The following is a 22,263-nucleotide window of genomic DNA, read 5'->3' as shown; positions in this document are numbered from 1 at the left end:
GTCAGAGTTCCAGCATGTCAGTCTGGCGTGTTCCTTAATGGATTTCATCTTCTCTTGGTTAGTGACTCAAGACAAGAATAAGCAAGCGCAGCACGCAAACAGAGCTACACATACAAACTGCTTTTCATTAGCTCCTCAGTCACTAACATGCTACTCATATTAACAGGGGAAAAAAACACATCAGCAAGAACAAACTAAAAGACAGATAGAAAAGCAGAGCAAAGTTGACATTTTTTTATAACAATTATTATGACGCACGTCAAACAAGTGATCACGGACTATTACAAGTCCAATCACTCAGGCAATGTTGTCAAACATTTAGGCTGTAAGGATCTTTCTCACCGTTTCAGAATAGCTCTGACATGCCCGACCTTTTTAGAGTGTTTAATTCAACTTTTTCCTCACGCAAAAGACGGGAGAGACTTACAGCAGCGGCACTTCAACGATCAGGTGAACAAGGTTGGACAGCAGCTCCTCAAGAAGGTCTTCACTTCCTGTTTCTCCACAAGGGATTGATAAAGTAAATATATGAGAAATACTGAATATAAGACAGTATCAAGTTAGTTGCCGCATCTCTGCTCTTCTAATCTGCCACTAATCCAATCCTTAGTTCCCACAGGTTGCTCCGTGTTTTCATGCTCATTAAACAGAGGAAATAACACAGGAATTATTTAATAAGGATATCACACAGAATGCATTTCATACTTTCCTCATGATTATAATTGCAAAAGGATGAACAAATGATGACAAACCGGTAGAACAACAAAGCCTAAAACTGTTTAATGTTAAATCATATTTTCCAGCAGTTTAGCACGATAATTCCTAATGACATAATTAATTATATTAGTGTGACCTGAACTCAGATAAGCAGCAAGAAATTGATGGACGGATAAATCATTTTGCAAAGACTAATTAATTCAACTTCATTCAATTTAAGCCAATTCTGAATGTCTCTTAAGTATGAAAGGAAGTCTTGTACAATTGACAGTTATTATATGAGACATCTAAAACTAGACCATAACCTCTGTTACTCACTTCCAAGAACTCACTTGGAAACCAAAAACGTAAAGAATGCTGAAGATTTCCTAACAGATAACAGGAAGTTTTGCGTAAGGTGCACTCAAGTGCAAAAAAACTCAAGAAGTTCTCAACAGAGCTGTTCTGTACATTGCTACTGATTCTAAGAGAGCACCTTTTTTTTTTTTAGCAAAATCTTTTCAAGCTGACTCTTTTGTGTACTCTGTGGCCCTGCCTGTGAAAAAGACACTGGAGCTCACCTCCGCAGGATCCTGGTGCCCTCTCCTGGTAGGAGAACTGCTGGTGCAGCTCAGCTTCGCTCATCTCCCTGATGAAGACCTTGAGCAGGCAGCGAATCATGAACAGTGCATTGTGGGCCTGCCAGATAAAAAGCTGGCTGTGGAAGAGAAAAACAAAACCAAGTCATCTCATGGGCATGCTTCTGGGTGGTTAAAAGATGGATACTTGCATTTCATTTAATAAAAAAAAAATTACCAGTGGCTGCTTTTCAGCTAAACATCAGGGCTCTCAGATGACTGAGAGTGAGCCAATAGCAATTCTTTGCACAGCCTATGGGTGTAACAATAAAGTATGTATGGCTGAATATTACTCTCATCTGCTTCAAGTAAAAGTGATATATTAGCTCTAAATTGGCATAAAAACTTTGACAACTTGTGATCTAAGAGTTTCTTGATTAACTCTAGGATTGTCGATGAAGCTCAGCCTTTGACACAGTTTTGTCTTTTATACAGCTTTAAACACACTGAACATTTCAGAAGTGCTTCATGTGTATGAGGGCTTTTATTTTTGAAAACTAATCTTTCGGCTTCCTGCTTTCCTCAGGTGCTGTGTGGAGCTTGTATTGGCTTAGCTGATCAAACACACAAACCCACACATGTGCAATAAGACTGCTATACGTGCAATTCTTCTTCTGACGAAGTTGTGTTTTTGTATTTTCCTACTCAGTTGTATATAGTATTTGTATTTCTATTTTATTCTATTGTATATATTATTCTATTTTATTCTATTGTATATAGTATTTTATTTTATTTTATTGTATTTTATTGCATTCCAGTGTTTTCTAATTTCTGCTACATAACTTTGCACTTTTGCTGTAACAAAACAAATTTCCCACCTGTGGGACTAATAAAGGCCATCTTATCTTATCTTCTGTAAGAACAGACCTGGCACTGCTTTAACATCTGTGGAGTGCAGTGCCACTTCTGGGATGATTCTAAAACATCTGGTAAAATCCAAAGTATTGTATTGGTTGTATCCAAACTTAAATGCAAAGCAGCTCTGACTGAAGTATTATCAGTCTGACACAAGCACAAAGAAGCTAGGGGTGAAGATTTTTTGCATTATGCTCAAAACTAGTCCATAACTTCTCTGATATGCCATTTACAGCTGACATTAAAATGAGATGTTTACCTGGATAGTTATCTACACACAATGTGCACAGGCATCTGGAGGCAGCCAGATCACACCGTTATCAAACCCTAGAAATATGTAAATGCAATCCTTACAGCATGAGCACATCCTTAAGTGGGAAAAAAAACAGTCTGCCCAACATCTGGAAAGCTCTGCTAGTAGGGGAAAACCTCTTTTTTGACAAAGGAAAAATAACTAGAGGAACTTTAGCTGCCTTGTCTCCCTTTATCTGTGATGTGGCACATTTAAGAGGGATTCTATGCCTGACCTAAGGCTCTGGGTTTCAAGGAAGAAGTGTAACTTACCAGGAAGCAACATACTTAATCCCCTTTTTAAAACTCTTAAAAGGAGTAAACTAAACATATTTTGCATTTAATTATTCTGTTACATGTACCTAGTAACTCCCCAACACTGCATAAGTTTGAGAAACAAACACAAAAGAAACCACCCACTGCAAGCCAAGTTTCACAACCACTGCAGACCAACACTGAGGTGTATGTCAGTCTCTGCAATTAACTATTTGCACACACCAATTATGTCACACCAAGAAAATGTGGATTTGTGGGACAGACCTGCTATGAAATGTGAGAAAAAGAGAAGAGGCGCAATAACGCCAACCTCTAATGCTGCTCAGCACAGAAGAAGAGTTCCCACCCAAAACATTTGGTGACTTGGGCAGAGTCAGTCTCTGTGGAAATGGAGCTTTGGCTGTGAGTGCTGATTATTGCCACATACGTATGTTGATAGTTATACCTCTGCAGTTTTTCTCATGGGAAAGTGCAACTACTTCAGCGTTCCTCTCTCTCTCTCTCAAACAATAAGTGGCCTGCACTGAATCCATCATTGACAGTCAGTACTTCCCCTCTGAGGTTCTCATACTCACTCTTGGCATTCTGTAGAGATTTTCAGCTCTTTGGTTCTTCCCAGGAAAATTCTCACCAGAGCGCCAAAGTTCCCCGTTCTCGGATTGTTTTCAACTTGGAGGGGGGGAAGATGGACAGAACAGAATGTTATTATTAAAAGCTTTACATAAACTACAGAAACCTCAAAATATGATCATTTAGCATTCAGTAACTTAAACGTTATGATTAAAATTCAAACTCTCGAGAAGTCAGTTTTCTTTGGGACTACTCATTAGACATATTCTTCCATAAACACATATTATGTGAAATTATAGGAATATTTATGTAGTAGCTAACATACTGAGGATCTTGGCCAGGGGTATGACAGCTTCTTCCAGTAACTTAGATTCTCCACTGTGAAACAAACAAACAAAAAAAAACAGAAAAGAGAACAAGTCAGGTTAAAATGGACAGAAGGAGCTGACTGCTTGAGTAATCTTCCCTCTGCTGGAAACTCAAGGTACTACACAACAGTAACATTCAAGTCAACAGGAACAAAAAGAACAAAGTTAAACAAATGCTCATAAAAGTCTGAATAATACATACAACATGGAAAGATACAGAGCATGACTCTGTTATAAATCATGGTTTAGTTGAAGGCATTGGACGCTCATCTTCTTGTTCTTTTGGATGCTCCCATTGGGGGTCACCACAGTGGATCAGCCTGCTTCCATCTGACCTAACCCAAACGCTGTCCTCTGCATGTCCTTCTCTACATCCATGAACCTCCTCTGTGATCTTCCCCTTTTCCTCCTGCCTGGCAGCTCTATATTCAGCATCCTTTGCCAAAGATGTCCACTCTCTGTCCTCTGCACATGTCCAAACCTACAAAACTTAACTTCCCTCTCTGATTTTGTTTCCAAAATGCTCAACCTGTGCTGTCCCTCTGTTATACTCATCTCCAATCCTGTCCATCCAGGTCACTCCCAATGAAAACCTCCACATCTTCACCTCCAGCTCAGGTTCCTTTCTTACGCATTGTTAATGCCACAGTCTCCAAACCATATGCCACAACAGATCTCGCTACTGTCCTGTAAACCTTTCCTTTGGAATAATATTTATGTCATAACAAATATGCAAAAAAAAAAAAAAAAGCGCAATCGAATTCCTCGCATGTAAATTCATGCACAAAGAAGCCGTTGTGCACACGAGAGTGTCAGCTTTGCACGCGCTGCTACAGCAGCGACAGAAACAGTTTTAAACTGTATTTGCTTACAATATGAAAAATAAGAATGCCGAATTCATTATCAACAGTTACTGTTTGTTGTGCAGCAGTGGAAATACTGACAACTGTCTTGGATTACTTTAATGTTGAGGAAAAATTTTAAACTAGAGGATTCTAAGCCAAGTTGCAAGCTTCTGCACTGCTCTCCCAGTCTGTTGTACAGTATTACATAGCTTCTCTCATTAAAAAAAAAAAAAATCATCATAACGAGAGGCACACATAACTTCTAAGAAAAAGATAAAATTGTTTCTTAATTAATTAACTAAACTTAATTTTATAAAATGTGAACAAATATAAAATGGGTTTATGTTGCTACCAGCTGTACACATGTGGCTACAGAGCTCCACTCAGTGTGGGTTCAGACTCCACTGTAATAGTTCATCCAGATAATATTTCAGGTTCTTTGAACAGAAAGTCTGTGGGGTGGATAGGAGAGTAAGATGTGACAGGGTTTGGTTGGTAGGTAGTTCATTTGTCTGAACTAGCATCTAACAAACAGTTCAGTTTGTTGCTATCATGCTGTGTAAATCTAAAGGCTCTTATAACTATATTACACAGCATGCTTGTAGCTGCTAAGTGCAAGGTGTCTAACTTTTTATGCTTTGTGGTTATCTCTGTGCTGGTAACCACAGGATTAACTTTAGTCATGTCTGTTGTATCCCAAAAGGTTGATTCTTTTCATCTGGATGTAGCGTTTTCTGTGGGAGAAACGTTTCGTCACTCATCCAAGTGACTTCTTCAGTCTCAGCTGACTGCAGGTTTCCCCAACCTTATGAACAGTACATTTGCATAATGCCTGAAACTAGCACCACTGAATGCACAATGGGCTGGGAGGTGAGTTCCTTGATCATTAGTATGCAAATTCTCATGACCATTGATCAACAACTACTGATCAAAGCACTGATCAAACGTTTCTCCCACTAAAGACGCTACATCCAGATAAACAGAATCAACTTTTTGGGATTTCCTTACCTGGATGATTGAGCATGCATCAAGACATGTCTGTTGTAGATTCATCACTCTGGTCTCCAGCCAAAACACCACGCATCTGCTTTTCTGTTGTCACAGTGTTCTAGAAATCATTCTAAGTTTTGTTTGATAAGTTTATATATTTGTTTGTTTAAAATCTTAAAGTCCATAAAGAGGCTAGCAAAAACAATATTAAAGAGCCGTTTCTCCTCCGTACTTAAACACTGTAGAATTCTAGGGCATGTTTGAAGCACTCCCATCTAGTCACGTATGCGCAGTTACATCTGTTTGCTGCAGACGGAACAACCTTTTGTTGACAGGTTTAAATGTTTGTATTTTGGCCAAACTTATAATTGCCAGATTCTGATGCAAAATTATTTTGCATCAGAATATTATTTTTTAAATCATAGAAGCCTTGTAATACTGTAAAACAGATTAATGGGACAGCAGTGCAGAGGCTTCAGAACTTGCCTTACAATTCTCTAGTTTAAAATATTTCTTTAACATTACCGGGACAGTTGTCTGTAATTTCACTGCTGCACAGCAAACAGTGACTGCTGATGATTAATTTGGCAACTTTATTTTTCAAATTGTAAACAAATAAAGTTTAAAACATCGTTCCGTCGCTGCCACAGTGCAACTTAGTTTAACCCAGTAAACTGAAGTGTCCATCAAAGTGAGCAGTCACATTAGGACCCCCGTCCTCCTTTAGGCTCCGCCTTCAGACAGTGAAAGTGCAGTAAGTAGCAGAGAGCTACCCACGAGAGTGTAAAACTGTAGCAGCACGTCCAAAGCAGACACTCTTGTGTGCACGATGGCTTTTTTGCGTGCGCAGCTGCTGAGTTTAATGTGCAGGCGCTTCCCTTTCACTCAGATAAACGGTTGTCAACACAGGTGAAGAACAGAAGAAGAGGCAGAGTTTTCTCAGATTATTAGTAAGATAAACCATTAGTGGTTCATCTTCCTAATACTTTAAGAAATCTCTGTCTGTTCTTCTGCTGTATTGACAACCATTCCTATGAACGGCTTTAGAGTTGGTGGGAACCTGATTAAGTGTGGTGCCAGACTTGACCATCTTTGACATTAATAAATACCCCATACTATTACCCTTAAATGTAACCATGACAACAGCAAACACTTATCCTGACCTACACCTAATTTTACTTTACACCATTTCCTGTTTCGGTGTTAATTTAGCTAGCTGCTGGCTTCAACTACTTATTTATCATGGCACAAAGACAGTGACACTGGCCATCATTCAACTTTCAGAACAAGAGGAAATTGTGCAAAAAGATGTGTATCCACAAACTATCAATTTGAAAGTCTCTTGTTTGATCACGTCTCACCATGTGACTGTTTGCGTCTCAAATAATTAAAGATTTATTCCTTTTGTTTAAAGGCCAAGTGCCTTACACAACTACAGGGCTATAAGCCTTTGAACAAATAACAGAAGTAAAGCCATTAAGGACAGCCAGCCCACTGTTGCAATACTGGAGAAGAATGACACGCATAAAACGCTGCATGAAAGTGCTACATATGTAACCAAACCATTAGAAAAAGCAACAATGTTCCACTTTCTGAACCTGCAAGTGCTCAATGGGTTCAAGTCACATGACTTTCATCATTAAAGGGTGAACATGAGGTTTCTTAAAATGTCAAACAACAGAATTTGTTGAGAAATCTCTGTGTGTCCTTCTGTAGCCGACACAGCACTCCAAGAGCACTAGTTATTATAGATTACCATTCAGTAGTTTGGTTCAATATAGCAGCAACCTGATATTTTAGCTATTTGTGTTTATCTTTTTGAGCAGCAATTAGAGTGTAAGGGCAAATACACACAGGAAGAAACTAACACCAGTTTGTCAACCAGAAATCTCAATGTTCAAATGGACGACTTGAAGTGATAATTACTCATGACCGACCCACTGACAGCAGCAAATTGCTGTATACTTGGACAGGCCTCAACTTTTTGCCTTAATACAGAGGACACTATTTCTCAGTCTTATTTTAGACAAACACTAAGTATGAATGTAAAATGTTACATGTGTCTTCTGTTTCTGTTACTTGGTAGATACTGTAGCTATATTTATTTTATGAATGAAAAACATCACAACATCAGTAGATTAACATGTAACATCAGTCAATCAGTCATGGTCCACCTGAAAGCGCAAACAAGGTGCCTTTCGTTTTCAGTGCTGTTTACAAAGGAACTAAACGTTAACGGTTAACTGGTCTGATCACAGCCAAGCAGATCAGCAGCCCTGTTAGATCGTTGCTCAGGTGCTCAGGTTGCTCAGGATTTAAGATTAAACCTTACAGTTTAATCTTAAATCCTGGGTGTAAATCTTAAAAGGACTTTCTAACTAGAAGGCTTTGTTCCCTTGTGGTGGAGGGAACAAACCATTATTAAAAACATCAGTGCATCTCAGGTCTGCAACCCAGGAAAATTCACTTATGTCAATATGAATGTTTCCTCCACTCTGTTTGCCTTCCTGACTTACTGCTTGTTTTGCCGGTTTTGATATGTGAAGGTTTCATCTGAGTGATTTAAAGTGTCACATTGTGTATAAAAGTTATTTATCGTAAAAGTACAGTAAAGTGGTGTTTAGAAGTCATAGCCTCAATTATTTGACTTAATAAATTACTAATTAAGTAGTTGAAATTAGTAGAGTGATGCCAAGTAAAAGTTATGTGGACACCTCCCCCCACCCCTTTGTGTTGCGAGGTGGGGCAATTGTTTATTGGGCTTGCTATGGAACATCCTAGATATGTCTGATGGGACTAATGTGCTAGTAGGGTAGGATGTCATCGGGGATTGTGGTTGCCATGGATGGGTGTGATTGGTTTGCAACAATGTTAATGTGAGTGTCTTTTTAAACTAACATAAATGCTTGGAGACAAAGTAGGACACTGCAATGACTGTTTGCAGTTTTAATGTGATGGCTGACAGGCGTATTGAATTTCAGGTGTGTGTGCCTGTGTCTAAGGCACACACAATAAAAACAGTGTTCCTTTTTACCTGCTGGTGGGACTGATGAAGGTGAAGGAGATGAGCTGGTTCCAGAAAGGGTCATTCTCCGATATGGACTCTGTGCCCACCAGGGCCTTGAGGCTGGGATTATCGGACAGGTCACTGACCTGACTGGTGTTGGCTCCCATCTTTGCTGACTGTGCTCAGCCAGACTCGCTGCTCTTCACTGCTTTTTCACCAGGCATATGCCAAACCTGGGACAAAGAAAATGCTTTAATCTTTGGAGGCACAGACAATAAACAACTGAGCTTCAAATTAACTACAGAATTAGCAAATTCATTAAGGTTAATGTGAGAATGAATGAGCTTCTGTTTACATTTATACATCTCCTACACTCAGATCTAAATAGGAATAGACAGAGGCCATCCTTGTCGCTTTGGGCTTTAAGAAACAAGGGCACCAGGGGTGCCAGGGATGACTGTGGTTCAATTGGACAGGTTCGATCCCTGGCTACTGCAGGCTGCATGGGGAAGACACTGAACCCAGAGTTGCATTCACTGGAGTGTAAATGTTTGATTAAAAGCACTTAGACATATAAAATGTGCTTGTATGAATATGTGTCCGTGTGTAAAGTTGTGATGACACATGCTGTATAAAGTGCTCTCAGAGCTTAAGCACAAGAGTAAGAGCCAGTTTACATACACTCCTGGTTCTTCATGTTCGTGCATTACAAAAACTGTAAAACAGATCTCACCAACTCAAACACAAACTCATCCTTGAAAGCCAAAGTTCACAGCATCACAGCAGGACGACACACACTGAACCAGGACATGACTTTTGTTTTTTTGTAATGACACACCTTAGACACACAGGTGTAGTCAGCATAAGTGAAGTGGAGTATAGCATTTACAATATTTGCATAGCAGTGCTAAACCATAAAGGACAATTTATCTTTCTCCAGCAAGAGCTAAAATTCCGTTTTCATATTCATTATATTCATTATATTATATTTACTTTAAATGACACTGTTTAAAGAATTGTTTTAAAATCTACTTGCACGACGTTAGCTTGACCATACTGATTTCAAGTGCAGGAAATAGCCTGCCGCTTAGCAGTTTTCATAGTAAACAATATAAACTCAAAGTCCCACATAAGAATGAAATAGGCGCTAATAAATTTCTCATTGAGGAGTGCTTTGGTTTAGTCAGTGGTTAATAACGCATATACAGAGAGCAGCCAGCTGACCGTTCAGCTTACCTGTCATAAACGCTTCTCTCAGCTGTCCGCGGCTCTGCTGACTCCCAGGACCGTTCAGGGGCGACTACTGTTTTTTAAAGTGACCTGAAGTTTAGTCCAGTTGATTTATTAAGTGCGAATGACAAAGGAAAAGGTCTGAAATTGTTTTGTAATTCAGACAGTTAAGTTTACTCTACATACTCCTTTCCTCCATGTTTTCCACGTAGCCACCCTGTGCGTAATGACGACATATGGGCGGTTACTACGTCTTCTTCGTGTGTTCGTCCAGTTGGAAGCTAAATATCAGAACTGCTGCCCTCTATTTTTTTTAACTTCTCTATTTTACATTTTTTAATAACTAGTGTATGCCCATACTATAGCATTGTTTCGGCTGTTCGCAAACGAAATCACTTTCAGCAAAATATATATTAATAAGATAAGATGAAAAAAAAATTGGTGCAATACATGCTGTTTATATGTTTAAAAAAACTTTTATTTTAGGCTATTGCTAGGGGATTTTAAGCATATACATTTCAAATTATGGGGTGTCCTGAGGCATCTCGGAAAATTGACAGCCCGGTCAGCATCATGGTGAACGTGTTTGAATAAGGGGAAGCCAAGTTACACAACAGAACATATGCAGACACAGTAACAAGTCAATAATAGCATTCACTTCACTTGTCAATGGCTTAAATGATGTGGCTGATCAGTGTAGAGTATATTCCAATACTTTAAAGATATTAAATATTATTAACTATATTTTTCCTTTTTGAGCAATGTGTGAAGACAAATGTTTTCCAGTTGCTTCTATGTCTGGAGAAATATGACATAGACATATTATGTCATAAATATGACATAAATATGTCTGTATAATAACATGGAACACTGTTGCTGAACACTGTTACTACCGGCAGTAAACACAAATGTCAGGTCTAAATTATTAGTTTATACTTACTTTCGTGTCAAGTTGCTAACATTCTTTCATATTTATTTTAATTATTTCAAAGTTATATGAACAAAACAGCTTTCTTAACAACTCAAATATGAAGAGAACACATTATTCAAAATGAAGAAAAAGCAACGGAAGCACTTAAGAGGTCTTGTTTATTTTATTCATTATTTATGCTTAAAGTTTAACTTACAAAATCTATATCATTCAATACAATAAACAGATGTATCAATTCATGATTAACAGAAAATATATCAACAAGATGGATGACAAAAATAAAAACAAGCTCCAAATAACAACTGGAAGGTTATAAAATCCAATTAATTCCAAGATGCTTTATAAGTTAATTTATAGTTTCTCTAGAAGAATGAAATATTTACATGGTTTATGAAGCATTGAATATATTTTGAGGTGTCAGTCTGTCTTCTTATCCGTTGCTATAGTAGATCCATTAGCAGTGGCCTCGCCGTTGCTTTCAGGCTGAAAAACATGAGTGAAAATTTTTTTAAAACTTGCAATCAAATAACTATGAAATTTTTACGTTAAAAATGACACAACACAGAGACCCTTTGAGTGGCTCCTATTAGTTTTACTATCATTTTTAGATATATTCGCTCTATATACCAGAGCTGGGAAATATTTCCATAATTATTTTTAAGTTTCTTAATGAAAACATCACAAAAATTATCCATTTACTTACCTTGCAAGTCCCATTACTCTTTTCACTAACTTTTTGGTCATTAGTACTGGTCTCCTGCACTGCCTTTTTGCTCCAGAATATATTAATAATGGGTGAAATAAAAGGATAGAGATAAGGCTCCAGGAACCTCTTGTAGACCCACAAGAGGACAGGAATCACAATACAGGGAATGCACACCATAGCTGTGGTTTAGACAGGGCAGTAAAAATGGAAAAACCTGCAGTAGAGAAAAAAACATTGTGAGTTGTAAAAAAAATACATAGTAAGTTTATGGTTGGTTGTTGAGATATTGCTACAAGGTTCCTGTAGAGTGATTTAATAACATTTCATTAATTTCTTAACATGTATACAATAGTTAAAAAACAAAAACAAACAAACAATTAAACAAACAAACAAAAACGACTAAAACCCCCCCAAATCAAACAACAATCCAACATACACTTTAAAACACGAAAATAAAGCAAAAAAATATATTGGTTGAAATGACAGAAATGTGTACACAATTTGAAAAGTAAAGGAATCTTTCTTTATAAATAGGTTACACAAATTTAAAAAAGAAATTTATGGCATATTTACAACAATTACTGCCTACGTTTATTTTAAACTCTTCTGGTGTATATAAGTTAGAAATGACTGTACTGAGACGTTTATTATTTTGTTTGTTTTATTTATTCTGGCAGCTTGGGTCCTCCACACAGAGCGACCTGTCAGCCATACTGACGTTTACAAGGCTAACCTGAGCTACCTTAGGTAACGATAGAAGGAAGCTTTCTTTCACACGACTACACAAATTACTCTGTTCATGATTTCCGTTGTTGTGTGCTGTAAATTGTTTTTCGATCATTTTTAACTTGACAGTTGACACACTATTGGTTTCATGCTCTCTAAGCTCAAATCAAACAGTGAGCTAAAGCTAGCGTCCTATCACACCCCGGTAGCTATAACGATTATGAAAAACTGTCACCAAAGTTCAAACATAAAAATAAAAAGATTTGAACTGTTACACGAGGAAGACAGAATAAAGACTCTCACCTCTGCCAATCACAAAATGATGTTGTCACGCACTACCGATGGGCAGAGTATGTTTTATGGCGAAATATCTGGAATGTTGCTGACGTAAGACGTACTTTAACTCCAACTTCCGTAGAAGAAGAGCGACAGGCGGAAGTTGTTCACCACCGGGCGCCTTTCTTCAAAAACAATCACAAGAACTGCTGCATAACAGCTTTATAAGAGACACGAAGGTAGTTACAGTTTTTGGGGGGAATATTTTAAATACATTAATGTATAGGAGGATCTAGATAGTACAGATGTAAATTATATTACCGTTAATTTCTGTTTTACGTCACTTTAAACTACAAGCGAGCTACAGAAAAAAAAAAACAAGCTTAGTACTTCAGTAAAAGCAAAGTGACAGTTCGGTGTGTGTGTGTTGTAGAGTCGACACATATCACTTTGGCGTATTAACATTCTGTCCGATTTAGAATATAAATGATACGCCATTCAACAAAGTTTCAACTTCATGCGCATGTGATGTATGATTGGAGCGGCTAATTTGATGTGTTTACCTTTACAGGGAGCTCACAGCGGGTATCTGTGCGCCTTTTTTTCAGCGCTACAATGCCTCTCGCCACTCAGTCGCAGGGTGATGACGAACAGTACGTTTTAGTGGCGAGTTTGGACAATGCTCGCAATCTCTCCAACATCCTGAAAGCAATCACCTTCAAAGATCACGCCATCTTCACAGCTACAACCAATGGCCTTAAGGTCACAGTGGAGGACTCGAAATGTCTGCAGGCCAATGCCTTCATCCAGGTGTGCTTCTCTTGTATTTTGTTAGTGAACATACTTAAATGAGCAGGTATGTTTACGTTGTGTTTAATCCTATAATACTGATACCTTAGTGAAATTGTACTCATGTCCCCCAGGCTGAGATCTTCCAAGAGTTCACCATAAGAGAAGATCTGGTGGCTTTTCAGATCAACCTCACTGTTCTCCTCGATTGCCTCAATATATTTGGTGGAACCACAACACCAGGTAAAATTTATAAAAATAAACTAATAAAAAAAAAACCCCACCTGAGATGTGACTCGGCATGCTTTATATCTGTTTTTTGTGATGTTGCAGGTGTATCAACAGCCTTGCGGATGTGCTACAGGGGGTATGGGTACCCTCTGACGTTGTTCCTGGAGGAAGGTGGTGTAGTGACCGTGTGCAAGATTAACACACAAGAACCAGAAGAACCGATTGACTTTGAGTTCTGCAGCACTAATGTCACGAACAAGGTTAATTTCACTTTTTCTGTTATTAAAACTCGAATATTGAATATACAAAAAAATCAGATGGGAAACGATAAACTAATACAAATGAATCAGTTCAGAAATCACAGTTTCTCTGGTTTCCTTACTTTACAAATCCAATTGGGATAACAGTATCTGCAGGTGTTAGAAAACAGGAAACACAACTCGGTAACAACTGATGTATCCCTGGCTCTTTTGTAGGTGATCTTGCAGTCAGAGAGTTTGAAGGAAGCCTTCTCTGAACTGGACATGACAAGTGAAGTGCTACAGATTACCATGTCCCCCAGCCAACCATACTTCAGGTGTGCTGTCCTTACTGTACTTTTTCTACAGTATTGTGCTGGTTTATGATTACGTTGCTAAAGTTAAAAAAAATAACTGTGTTTAAAATGACTGTAAAGGCCTTTACACACCAAGAGCATTGGGAAAAAAACCTGACGAAATTCATAATTTAATACATAACATATGTAAACACTGAAATGATAAAAACAGAGACTCTGGTTTCAGAGCAACAAGGAGAATTTCGTGGTTTCATTCAGAAGTTGAAGCTGTATCACGACCGCTTACTTACATACATCTTTCCGGATGTCATTGGGGTAGTTTGAATTCTTGTGGGCAGAGTTAGGATCACATCTGAGGGGACAGAGAAGTAATTTCGTAGAACTGATTGTGTGTCTGTATTAAAATTGTATTATTTACTTTTGCTGCATCACCGGTTTTCAGCACCGGTGTGTGTTTTAAACTACAAGCACACTTTTGTTGCCAAATGCAGTGGTCTGATTGGCAGATCTCTTTATTCGCGTTCTGAAAATTGAAAAAAAGTCCGAAAAATATTTTCAATGCACAAAATATTTAAATGAATTCTTTTATGAGTCTGGTGTGTAAAGGTCTTAAAAGAAAAGTCATTGAAGTTATCCACTGGGGAAAGTATTTGGGATTAGACATAATCCACTTCTTGGAAACTAAGTCTTCTTAACGGTAAAGGTGAGGCATGTTTTATGCTGGATTGTATTTATCGGATTGAAGCTAACACTAAATATAATGTATAGCTAAGCTAAAGGTAGGAACAGTGACTTTCTTCAAGGATTTGTTGTAACAAAATAGATCTTTTTCCTGTCATTCATTATCAGTGTGCTGAGGTAGTTTGCAGTGTAACTTTGTCCCCTCTGCATTATTTTTGAAAGTGCTGCTCTTTTTACCTTTCATTTATATTATTATTATTTGATTTGTTGATTTTCTAAGGTTGTCAACATTTGGGAATGCTGGAAATGCTCATTATGATTACTCCAAAGACTCGGACATGATGGAGCTGTTTAAGTGCACCGAGACACAAACGAACAGGTCAGCACACGAACACATGCACAGATTATTTAGACTGTAGAGAACACAAACTACCCATAGGTGGACTGGTAGGACAGGAAGCACCAACACAGCGACTAAAACCAAATGTCATACAAAGTAGTGAATGACTAAAGTGCTCTTTATCTCCTGGCGTCTACCAGTGATCTTTATCTCGCAACTGTCTGTGACTGACATTACTCTCATTTTCAGTTTTGACCCTTTTACATGCCTGTTCACGGATGGCTGCCGGGCAGATAACTCTGATAATAATGAAAAATTTGAAGATGTTGACATGAATGTTTTTATCCAAGTCCAAAAATTAAAAAGTTATAACAAGATATACACATCTTTCCTTTGAGAATTATAAAATTAGTATATCTGTTCAGTCACTGTGTCAAATATACCCTTGGACAACAAAGTTGACGTATATCAGATTCTCCAGCATCAGCTGGGTAATGCCAACAAACTAGACTGTAAATGACCTCCAGCAATGGTGGAAGTCATTTTTAATGAAACATAAGAAATGCTGGAATATATTTATATTAAACTGTTTAGTATTTTATTTTCTTCAAATCTAGTTTGTTTTATTTGATTGTAATTCTGAGCATTTTATGGCTTATGTTTTGGAAAACTAATAATAACCAAAGGGCAGTGATAATATTTTTTATTATTAACAAACTAAGCTTTGAAAATATTGACACTCACTTGTGTACACACACTAATAATGAGTGCCAGTGTGAACTCTGATAAGTATACACTCACCTTGTAGGTGCTCTAGAAATTCCTGGAATTGGAAATACTTCACTCAAGTAGACTCCCATGGTTTGACCTTGTGTTGTATACTTGTGTGCAAACTGTAATTGCCAGCATGGCTTCTAACCAGAGGTCTAACTGGCCACAGGACGTTGCAGCACCTGCATGCAGGTGTTTAGGATTTTAATCATTTCCCCGGTGACCCTTCGTCCCCTTTACATCTCCTTAAAAGCAGACTTGTTATGACTTATGTAATAGAGCTTGTTGACTGGATACATTTGACTTGTAACTGAATAAAAAGCACAGAAAAATAATGACATTTACAACTGCAACTGGATATGCCGACACTAATGAGTCAGCACTCCTGGATCCAGTGTTAAGTGTTTTCTTGGCCTTTCTATCGTATCATGTTAAAAATCTCTGCAAGAGAAATAGTTTAGGCATAGTTTCAGTGTATCCCCGTGTAATGTTTTGCTTGTATTCTGACTGCAAACAGATACAAGATGTCCCTCCTGAAGCCGTCCACCAAAGCCTTGGCTTTGTCCTGTAAAGTCTCCGTCAGGACAGACAACCGGGGCTTCCTCTCTCTGCAGTACCTGGTCAGGAACGACGACGGACAGATCTGCTTCGTAGAATATTACTGCTGTCCCGATGAGGAGGTAGAAGAGAACTGAGAACACCGGATTCAAATCTGACTTGTAATAAGTACCTTAACTACACACCGGAGTCCAGTTTGCCAGAGGAGGCAGGTATGGAGAAAATGCTGGACTTGTAATGGGCACAGTGGTGAAAACAGAAAATGAACTGATTCATCATTTGCCAGATTTGAGAGAAACAGATGTTGTGCTTGTGATTTGCTGGTGTTCTTATGCTCTCTATGATTACGCCACACGTCATAATCGTAGGTCTGTGTGCTGCAGGAGTATACATGTTCGATGTGTGTTCAAGTACTGTATTGATTCCTATGGAGACTCAGCTGTTTTCAGTCATAAGTCTCACAATTTGTGAATGTTACTCCTGAATTTGAGTCTACTTGTTAAATGCAGTTCTCTTTATATTTGCATATCAGAGCTCGTCTTTTGACATATGCCTCCAGATGGTTGCAGCCTGTAAAACAGGACACATTAGACCCAGCTCACTGATCTAAAACAACTAGACAGTGATCTAAAACAACACCTATTCTACCTACTTTGAATAGGTGTGATTTCTCTTAAGCTGTGGACACACTTCCTACAAGTCTATGCTGAAACTATTCCAAAAGCCTTTTATGGAGTATACATCACAGGATACAGAGATCAAGTTGGTATTTTATTTCTGTGACATAGAAAAGAGCTTTTACTCCAACTCAATAAACATTACATCCAAAAAAAACCCTTGTTTATCAGAAAAAGAAGAAGAAGAAAGGAGTTCATAAACTGGGGCAACAAAACACGATGCATATTTGCCCAAGGACTGTTTATAATACTGAACTCGAGTCCTGACTGTGTGGTGACATTCCCATATTTTTACTGAATAATGGCAGCAGTATTCACTCAGCTTATTGCAGTCCATCCAGTTACCTGCGTGCCATCTGCATCCTTTGTCTTTTGAAAGCTTTTTGTTTTTTCTTCACCACTTTCGGCTCGGGTGCTTCCGTCTGAATGTCAGCGGGCTTTTCCTCAGCCGGTGTCAGGAAGACGTCCGCTGTAACGTCACTTTCCAGGTCCTCCTTCGCAGACGTCTTCTTTCCTTTCTGCATCTCCTTCACCATCTGCTTCTCTCGCACTTTGGCTGCCGCTGCCAGTCGCATCTCTCTCCGGTGCTGCAGGAGCATACAGAGAGATGTTCAGTGTAAGAACGTTAATATATCAGGCACATTAATTGTAACTTCAGCTATCGTGCAATGGATTTTTACCATGTTAGGAGAACGGAAGTCTGGGTTTTCATAGAGCGTAGGCCCTCCAAAGCTCCCCTGAAAGATCTTCATGAGGTTAAGAACAAAGCGAGGCCCAATCTCCACTAGAGAGCCATCTTCCTCAATGATCTGAACACAGGCAGAGCGAGGAAAATAAGCAAATATTTCATGCGGAATCTGTTCAAGCAAGGGCTAAAATATCAAATGAAATTTAGAAACGTGTGGCGGAAGAGTACCTGGTAGTTTCGAAACCAAATCCTGTTGTCTGCAATGGTGAAGGTGAAGACATGGTCCACAAAAGGCTGACTCTTAGGATGGTAGCGTGGGGTGGAAAAGGTCTACAACAGAAAAACCGAATGAGTTCAGTCTGAAAATACAATTTGTTCAACTCTTCAAGAAAAAAAGGTTAAAAAAAAAAAAAAAAAAAAAATCACATCTACTCCGTTCTTTACAGTAAAAACATGATATGTAATCTGACATTAGACAAAGTGTCAAAAACTGCAGTCACAGTTTACATCCACGCTGTCCTGGAAACGCACCTGGATGAAGAGCTCTTTCAGTAAAGCATAGTGAGGCTCCTTGTCGAATTTCTGTGAAAGAAAATAAAGAGTAAAAATAAAAACTTTAGCTCTTGCTCAGGAGTTTTTTCTTAAATTCAACTTAAACACAAAAACACCTTCACTATTCAAATCACAGACCGAGAATTTTGTATCAGCGTGAAGACACTGTGCAGATTTTTGTGACGCTATTTGTAGGGATGGGAATCGAGAACCAGTTTATGTAGAAAACCGATTCCCAGAAGTCCAATTCCTTGGAATTGTTATTCTGCCTTTCTATCGATCCCGCTTACTGGTTCCTGCACGGTTCGCTTGTCAGAGGAGGAAAAAGGCGACGCAGTCGAGCATGGATATGGACACTTATTTTTATTGCACAAAAGAATGAGATAAATGGTAAAGTGGAAAACTGGACAGAAAAAACTGCATTATACTGCTAACACAACTTCGGTACTTGTGTGGTCTGCTTTGTATTCTCCAAGAGAAAGATCTTAGAGATGTGTGTTCTCATTAGGGATTTGTGTTGGTGTGTGGGGTTGTAGCCTCAGGTTTATATTGTTAAATAGTGTATTTCAGCTCAGTTATAGTGTAACATGAAAGTAATGTAACGAGTAGTGTAAGGAATTATTTTTTCCAGGGAGTAATTAAGTAACGTACTGCATTACTTTGAAGAAAAGTGTTCTGTGTAATATGTCTAATATGTTCTGTGTAACATGCACAAACATTTAACCCACAGCATGCAGTTAATTTGCATGAAGGTAATTTCTATATTGCTGCAATAAGTAATCAAATCGATAAATGATATCGATCTCGGAATCGCTAAATTCTTACCAATTCCCATCCCTATTTCCTTGACTACACTAAACCATAAATATCTGATGTGGTGTTGATGAGACTCATAGTGCAAGAAATTCGGAATAAACACATACTGATTATAAACTAACAGCAAGTCTCATTTATTACTCCTGGCTTTATGACCCAGTTCTACTCACAGGATCAAACGAGAGCAGCGGCCTGGATCCTTTGAGGCAGTTTCCTGTCAGTTTGAGTTCGGCCAGTGTGTGAACTGTCGAAGAGGAGGGGCAATGCAATTATTTTTCCCAACATATAACAAGTGATTGCTGCATTTGAGGGCTTTAGTGGAGAAATAACTTACTGTTCTGGACTAGGAACTTTGCAGAAGGGCCATGGGGGCTGTTTGAAATCCTACAAGACAAGAACATGATTGAACTTAGTTCAGATTGGCTTTATTATGAGTCTGATGTACACGAGATGTAATACCAATGAAATTCTCACCACATATAGAGGTCCTGCTTCTTCTTGGCCTCAAAATAGAGGCACTTGTTGCAGTTTTTGATCTCACAAACCTGCCAAACAAATGACTTTATTCTCCTGGATGCTTTATATATGTTATATAAGAGTAAACTGAGATATTAAACAGCAAACTTACCTCGTTTATGACAAACAGCTTATCCTTTCTGTCCATTTTTGTGTCTAGGCACAAGATTTGTGGGTTAGTAAGGTAAGACAGATAACACAGGTGTTTGTGTGAAGCAATGCCGTAGGTGAATGCTATATGACACTAACCTGCCTTTGCATGAGGCATCATGGTCCTCAGGTCCTGCATCAGGTGTCTGGTTCTGAAGTTGATCCCTCTGGAGGAGAAAATCAGAACTCTTTCCTTGTTGGTCCATTTGCCCTGTTAAAGAGAGTTTACCTCAGAACATCGAACTAAAACAAATACCAGTTTGCAATTTCAGTCTTAAAATGCAACAAAAGCAAAGAAACAGCGTTCTTCTACTACGGTTCAGAGCAGATATGGATCTGCCCGGAAGTTTTTCCCTGTCTGCGGAAGGCTGTTGGTCCATTGTTTACCTCAGCTGTCAATTCTGGGTAAGAGGGATCCACATTTATTCAATCTGGAAGAGACCCTCAAACTTTGTGGAAGTAGTCTAATACAGGTCAGTGACCTTTGACCTCCATACTGAGGTGAGTTATTGAGGATATGCTGAACCTTTCTTTTGGTAAAAGCTGCTGTTTTGATGCTTTGTGAATAAACCCTCCGATGTAAGCAAACTGTTTATTACAGCGAAACCTTTTTGGGACACTTTCTAATTAGATGCTATTGTTGTTTAGCCAGTGACTATGAGTAACAGCAACAACATCAGGAATAAATTAGCATGTTGTTTCCATGTACAAAAGCACTGGCTTGAGGTGAGGATAACGAGGATGACATTTTCTTAAAATGCTGGTGGGCCTCTCTCTTTTCCTTTGCATTTTTGATTCTTTGATGAAGGGGACCCCTTCTCCACGACTATAAAACACAAGCATAATCCTTCAAGTCTTGAGTCTGAAGACGAAGTCACGAATTTAAAATAGCCTCCGAGGTCGACTTCTACGAGTTCTCTTCCTTTGGTGTTTTACACATGTAGCCGAGCTTTAGCCACATGTAAAATGCGACTGGGTGGAAGGGAAATGTCCTTCCCGGCCACTGTATTTAAATAAGCTGGCCGCCTCCACAAAACATCACGAGCCATTTATGTATTTTTAATGGATTAACGATGCGTTTATTAAAACGCATCAATTTGTTGGAAGGAACGTAATAACACACTATCATATTTATGAGCACAACATTCTTTCTTTTTACTATTAATTAGCCTTAAATGCCGACTGTACGTTTAAGAAGGCAGTTTGGTTTATATCTGTGGCGATATCAGATTGGGAATGTTCCGATATAACGAATTCCTCTATCCGATGCAACACACTGAACAGGTTATAGATAAGTAAGTAAAGTAGCGCGTAGTTGGTAAACTGAAGTTGGCTCACCAGCTAAAATAGTTCAGTGGACAATAACACGCTATAACTCTGACCTGAGAGATCGGTGCTGGCACCGTGATCTCATGTTCCTTCTCTCTTCCCACTTCCTCTAGGCCTTTGCCTTCATCTGGTACCAGTTTTCCTTTTTTCGGCTTGAAATCAACGGAATCTTGGCCGGCACGTTTTCTCTTGAACGGCGACATGTTTGCACGCACACGAAACTCCGAACTTCCGAAGAAAAAAAATAACATAAAGCAATAGTGAGAGTGACCTCTAGTGTCCTGGAGATGGTACCCCCAACGTCTTTTTTGGATGGCGGCTCTAGAAGAAAGAAAGAAAGAAAGATCCCCCTTTTCAACCCTGGCATTGAAAAAAAAAATTATTTATTCATTTATTCGTTCAGGATCACTCCTGTTACTCCTGCCTGCCAGAGACAGGTGTGGCATGATGCCAGTTCCTGCCTCCACCTGCCTCCACCTGCCTATATGGCATTCTATATTAAGTAGCTCCAGGATGAACCCTGCGTTCCCTGTACTAAAAAGGTCGATCAGTTACAGGGTTACATCGCCACGGTAACTCATTCTGCGAACCTTAAGTGATCGTCTGCCTAAAAGTGCTTTCTGGTATTCGCCAAAAAAGTGATTACTCGTATTTTAATTGCTGTCATTGACTTGTTGGCCTATAACATGTGAAATATGTGCCAAATGTTTCCCTTGTGATAGCTATTAAGTCATCTTGAGCCACAAACAACATTCCTGCTACAAGGTAGAAACTGAAATTAGTTTTTGGTAAAGTTTCTTTTATATGACCTTTATTTGTCCCATTAAAGAGTCTTGTTGACATTCAAAATGTCTTCTTTGAGGGGATCTGGCCAAGAATGTATCAGAAATGGCAACAAATTAGCATTATAGTTCTATAATGATATTTTAAGTGACCAAAAAGGACTTGATTGGTTATAATGTAGGTACAATAATGCAGAGTCATTCTTTTAAATAGAATAGAATAGAATAGAATAGAATAATCCTTTAATTGTCCCACAAGGGGAAATTTGGATGTAACAGCAGCAAGAAAGACACATATACAAACAAACAGTACACAAGACACAGAACAGAAACATACACAATTTTTACATATTTACATCAAGGGCAATGGTTACCAAAAACAGAGTACTGTACAGTTATTAAATAAAATAAAATGAAATACA

At 38.6% G+C, this 22,263-nt stretch overlaps 4 protein-coding genes across 6 annotated transcripts in view; 1 reads left to right on the top strand and 3 right to left on the bottom strand.

The window, feature by feature from the left end:
• The window catches only part of dym (dymeclin), a 60,004-nt gene extending 49,991 nt beyond the window's left edge, over positions 1-10,013 (bottom strand). The window contains exons 1-6 of the mRNA XM_013275202.3: positions 9,773-10,013; positions 8,564-8,769; positions 3,652-3,704; positions 3,332-3,425; positions 1,278-1,414; positions 428-494 (exon numbers count right to left, since the gene is read on the bottom strand). Of these exons, the coding sequence (XP_013130656.1) occupies positions 428-494; positions 1,278-1,414; positions 3,332-3,425; positions 3,652-3,704; positions 8,564-8,703 (491 nt within the window). The 5' untranslated portion in view covers positions 8,704-8,769; positions 9,773-10,013. The remainder of the gene's footprint in view (positions 1-427; positions 495-1,277; positions 1,415-3,331; positions 3,426-3,651; positions 3,705-8,563; positions 8,770-9,772) is intronic.
• An 827-nt stretch (positions 10,014-10,840) lies between these two features.
• Positions 10,841-12,566, bottom strand: c21h18orf32 (chromosome 21 C18orf32 homolog). Its single transcript, XM_025909434.1, has 3 exons — positions 12,433-12,566; positions 11,401-11,617; positions 10,841-11,180 (listed from the first exon to the last, which is right to left on the bottom strand). The coding sequence occupies exons 2-3, from the start codon at positions 11,578-11,580 to the stop codon at positions 11,115-11,117; spliced, it is 246 nt and encodes an 81-aa protein (XP_025765219.1). The 5' UTR covers positions 11,581-11,617; positions 12,433-12,566; the 3' UTR covers positions 10,841-11,114.
• On the top strand, positions 11,624-17,225 carry rad1 (RAD1 homolog (S. pombe)). Of its 3 annotated transcripts, none has more exons than XM_013275200.3 (7): positions 11,624-12,150; positions 12,977-13,215; positions 13,329-13,437; positions 13,528-13,685; positions 13,902-14,002; positions 14,943-15,041; positions 16,291-17,225. In XM_013275200.3, the coding sequence occupies exons 2-7, from the start codon at positions 13,021-13,023 to the stop codon at positions 16,466-16,468; spliced, it is 840 nt and encodes a 279-aa protein (XP_013130654.1). In that variant the 5' UTR covers positions 11,624-12,150; positions 12,977-13,020; the 3' UTR covers positions 16,469-17,225. The 3 variants fall into 3 exon arrangements, with proteins under 3 accessions (XP_013130654.1, XP_003451546.1, XP_005456338.1); XM_003451498.5 differs by lacking the exon at positions 11,624-12,150 and adding an exon at positions 12,520-12,644; XM_005456281.4 differs by lacking the exon at positions 11,624-12,150 and adding an exon at positions 12,549-12,644 and having other exon boundaries at positions 13,014-13,215.
• Positions 17,090-21,306, bottom strand: bxdc2 (brix domain containing 2). Its single transcript, XM_003451497.4, has 10 exons — positions 21,113-21,306; positions 19,830-19,941; positions 19,693-19,736; positions 19,539-19,609; positions 19,399-19,448; positions 19,235-19,308; positions 18,228-18,278; positions 17,925-18,026; positions 17,689-17,817; positions 17,090-17,595 (listed from the first exon to the last, which is right to left on the bottom strand). The coding sequence occupies exons 1-10, from the start codon at positions 21,260-21,262 to the stop codon at positions 17,350-17,352; spliced, it is 1,029 nt and encodes a 342-aa protein (XP_003451545.3). The 5' UTR covers positions 21,263-21,306; the 3' UTR covers positions 17,090-17,349.
• Between the last annotated feature and the right edge of the window lie 957 nt (positions 21,307-22,263).

The sequence above is a fragment of the Oreochromis niloticus genome, linkage group LG7, assembly GCF_001858045.2.
Source record: "Oreochromis niloticus isolate F11D_XX linkage group LG7, O_niloticus_UMD_NMBU, whole genome shotgun sequence".
Taxonomy (NCBI): Eukaryota; Metazoa; Chordata; class Actinopteri; order Cichliformes; family Cichlidae; genus Oreochromis; species Oreochromis niloticus.
Note: the sequence above shows the minus strand (reverse complement) of the source record. Positions and strands in the feature narration are given on the sequence as shown.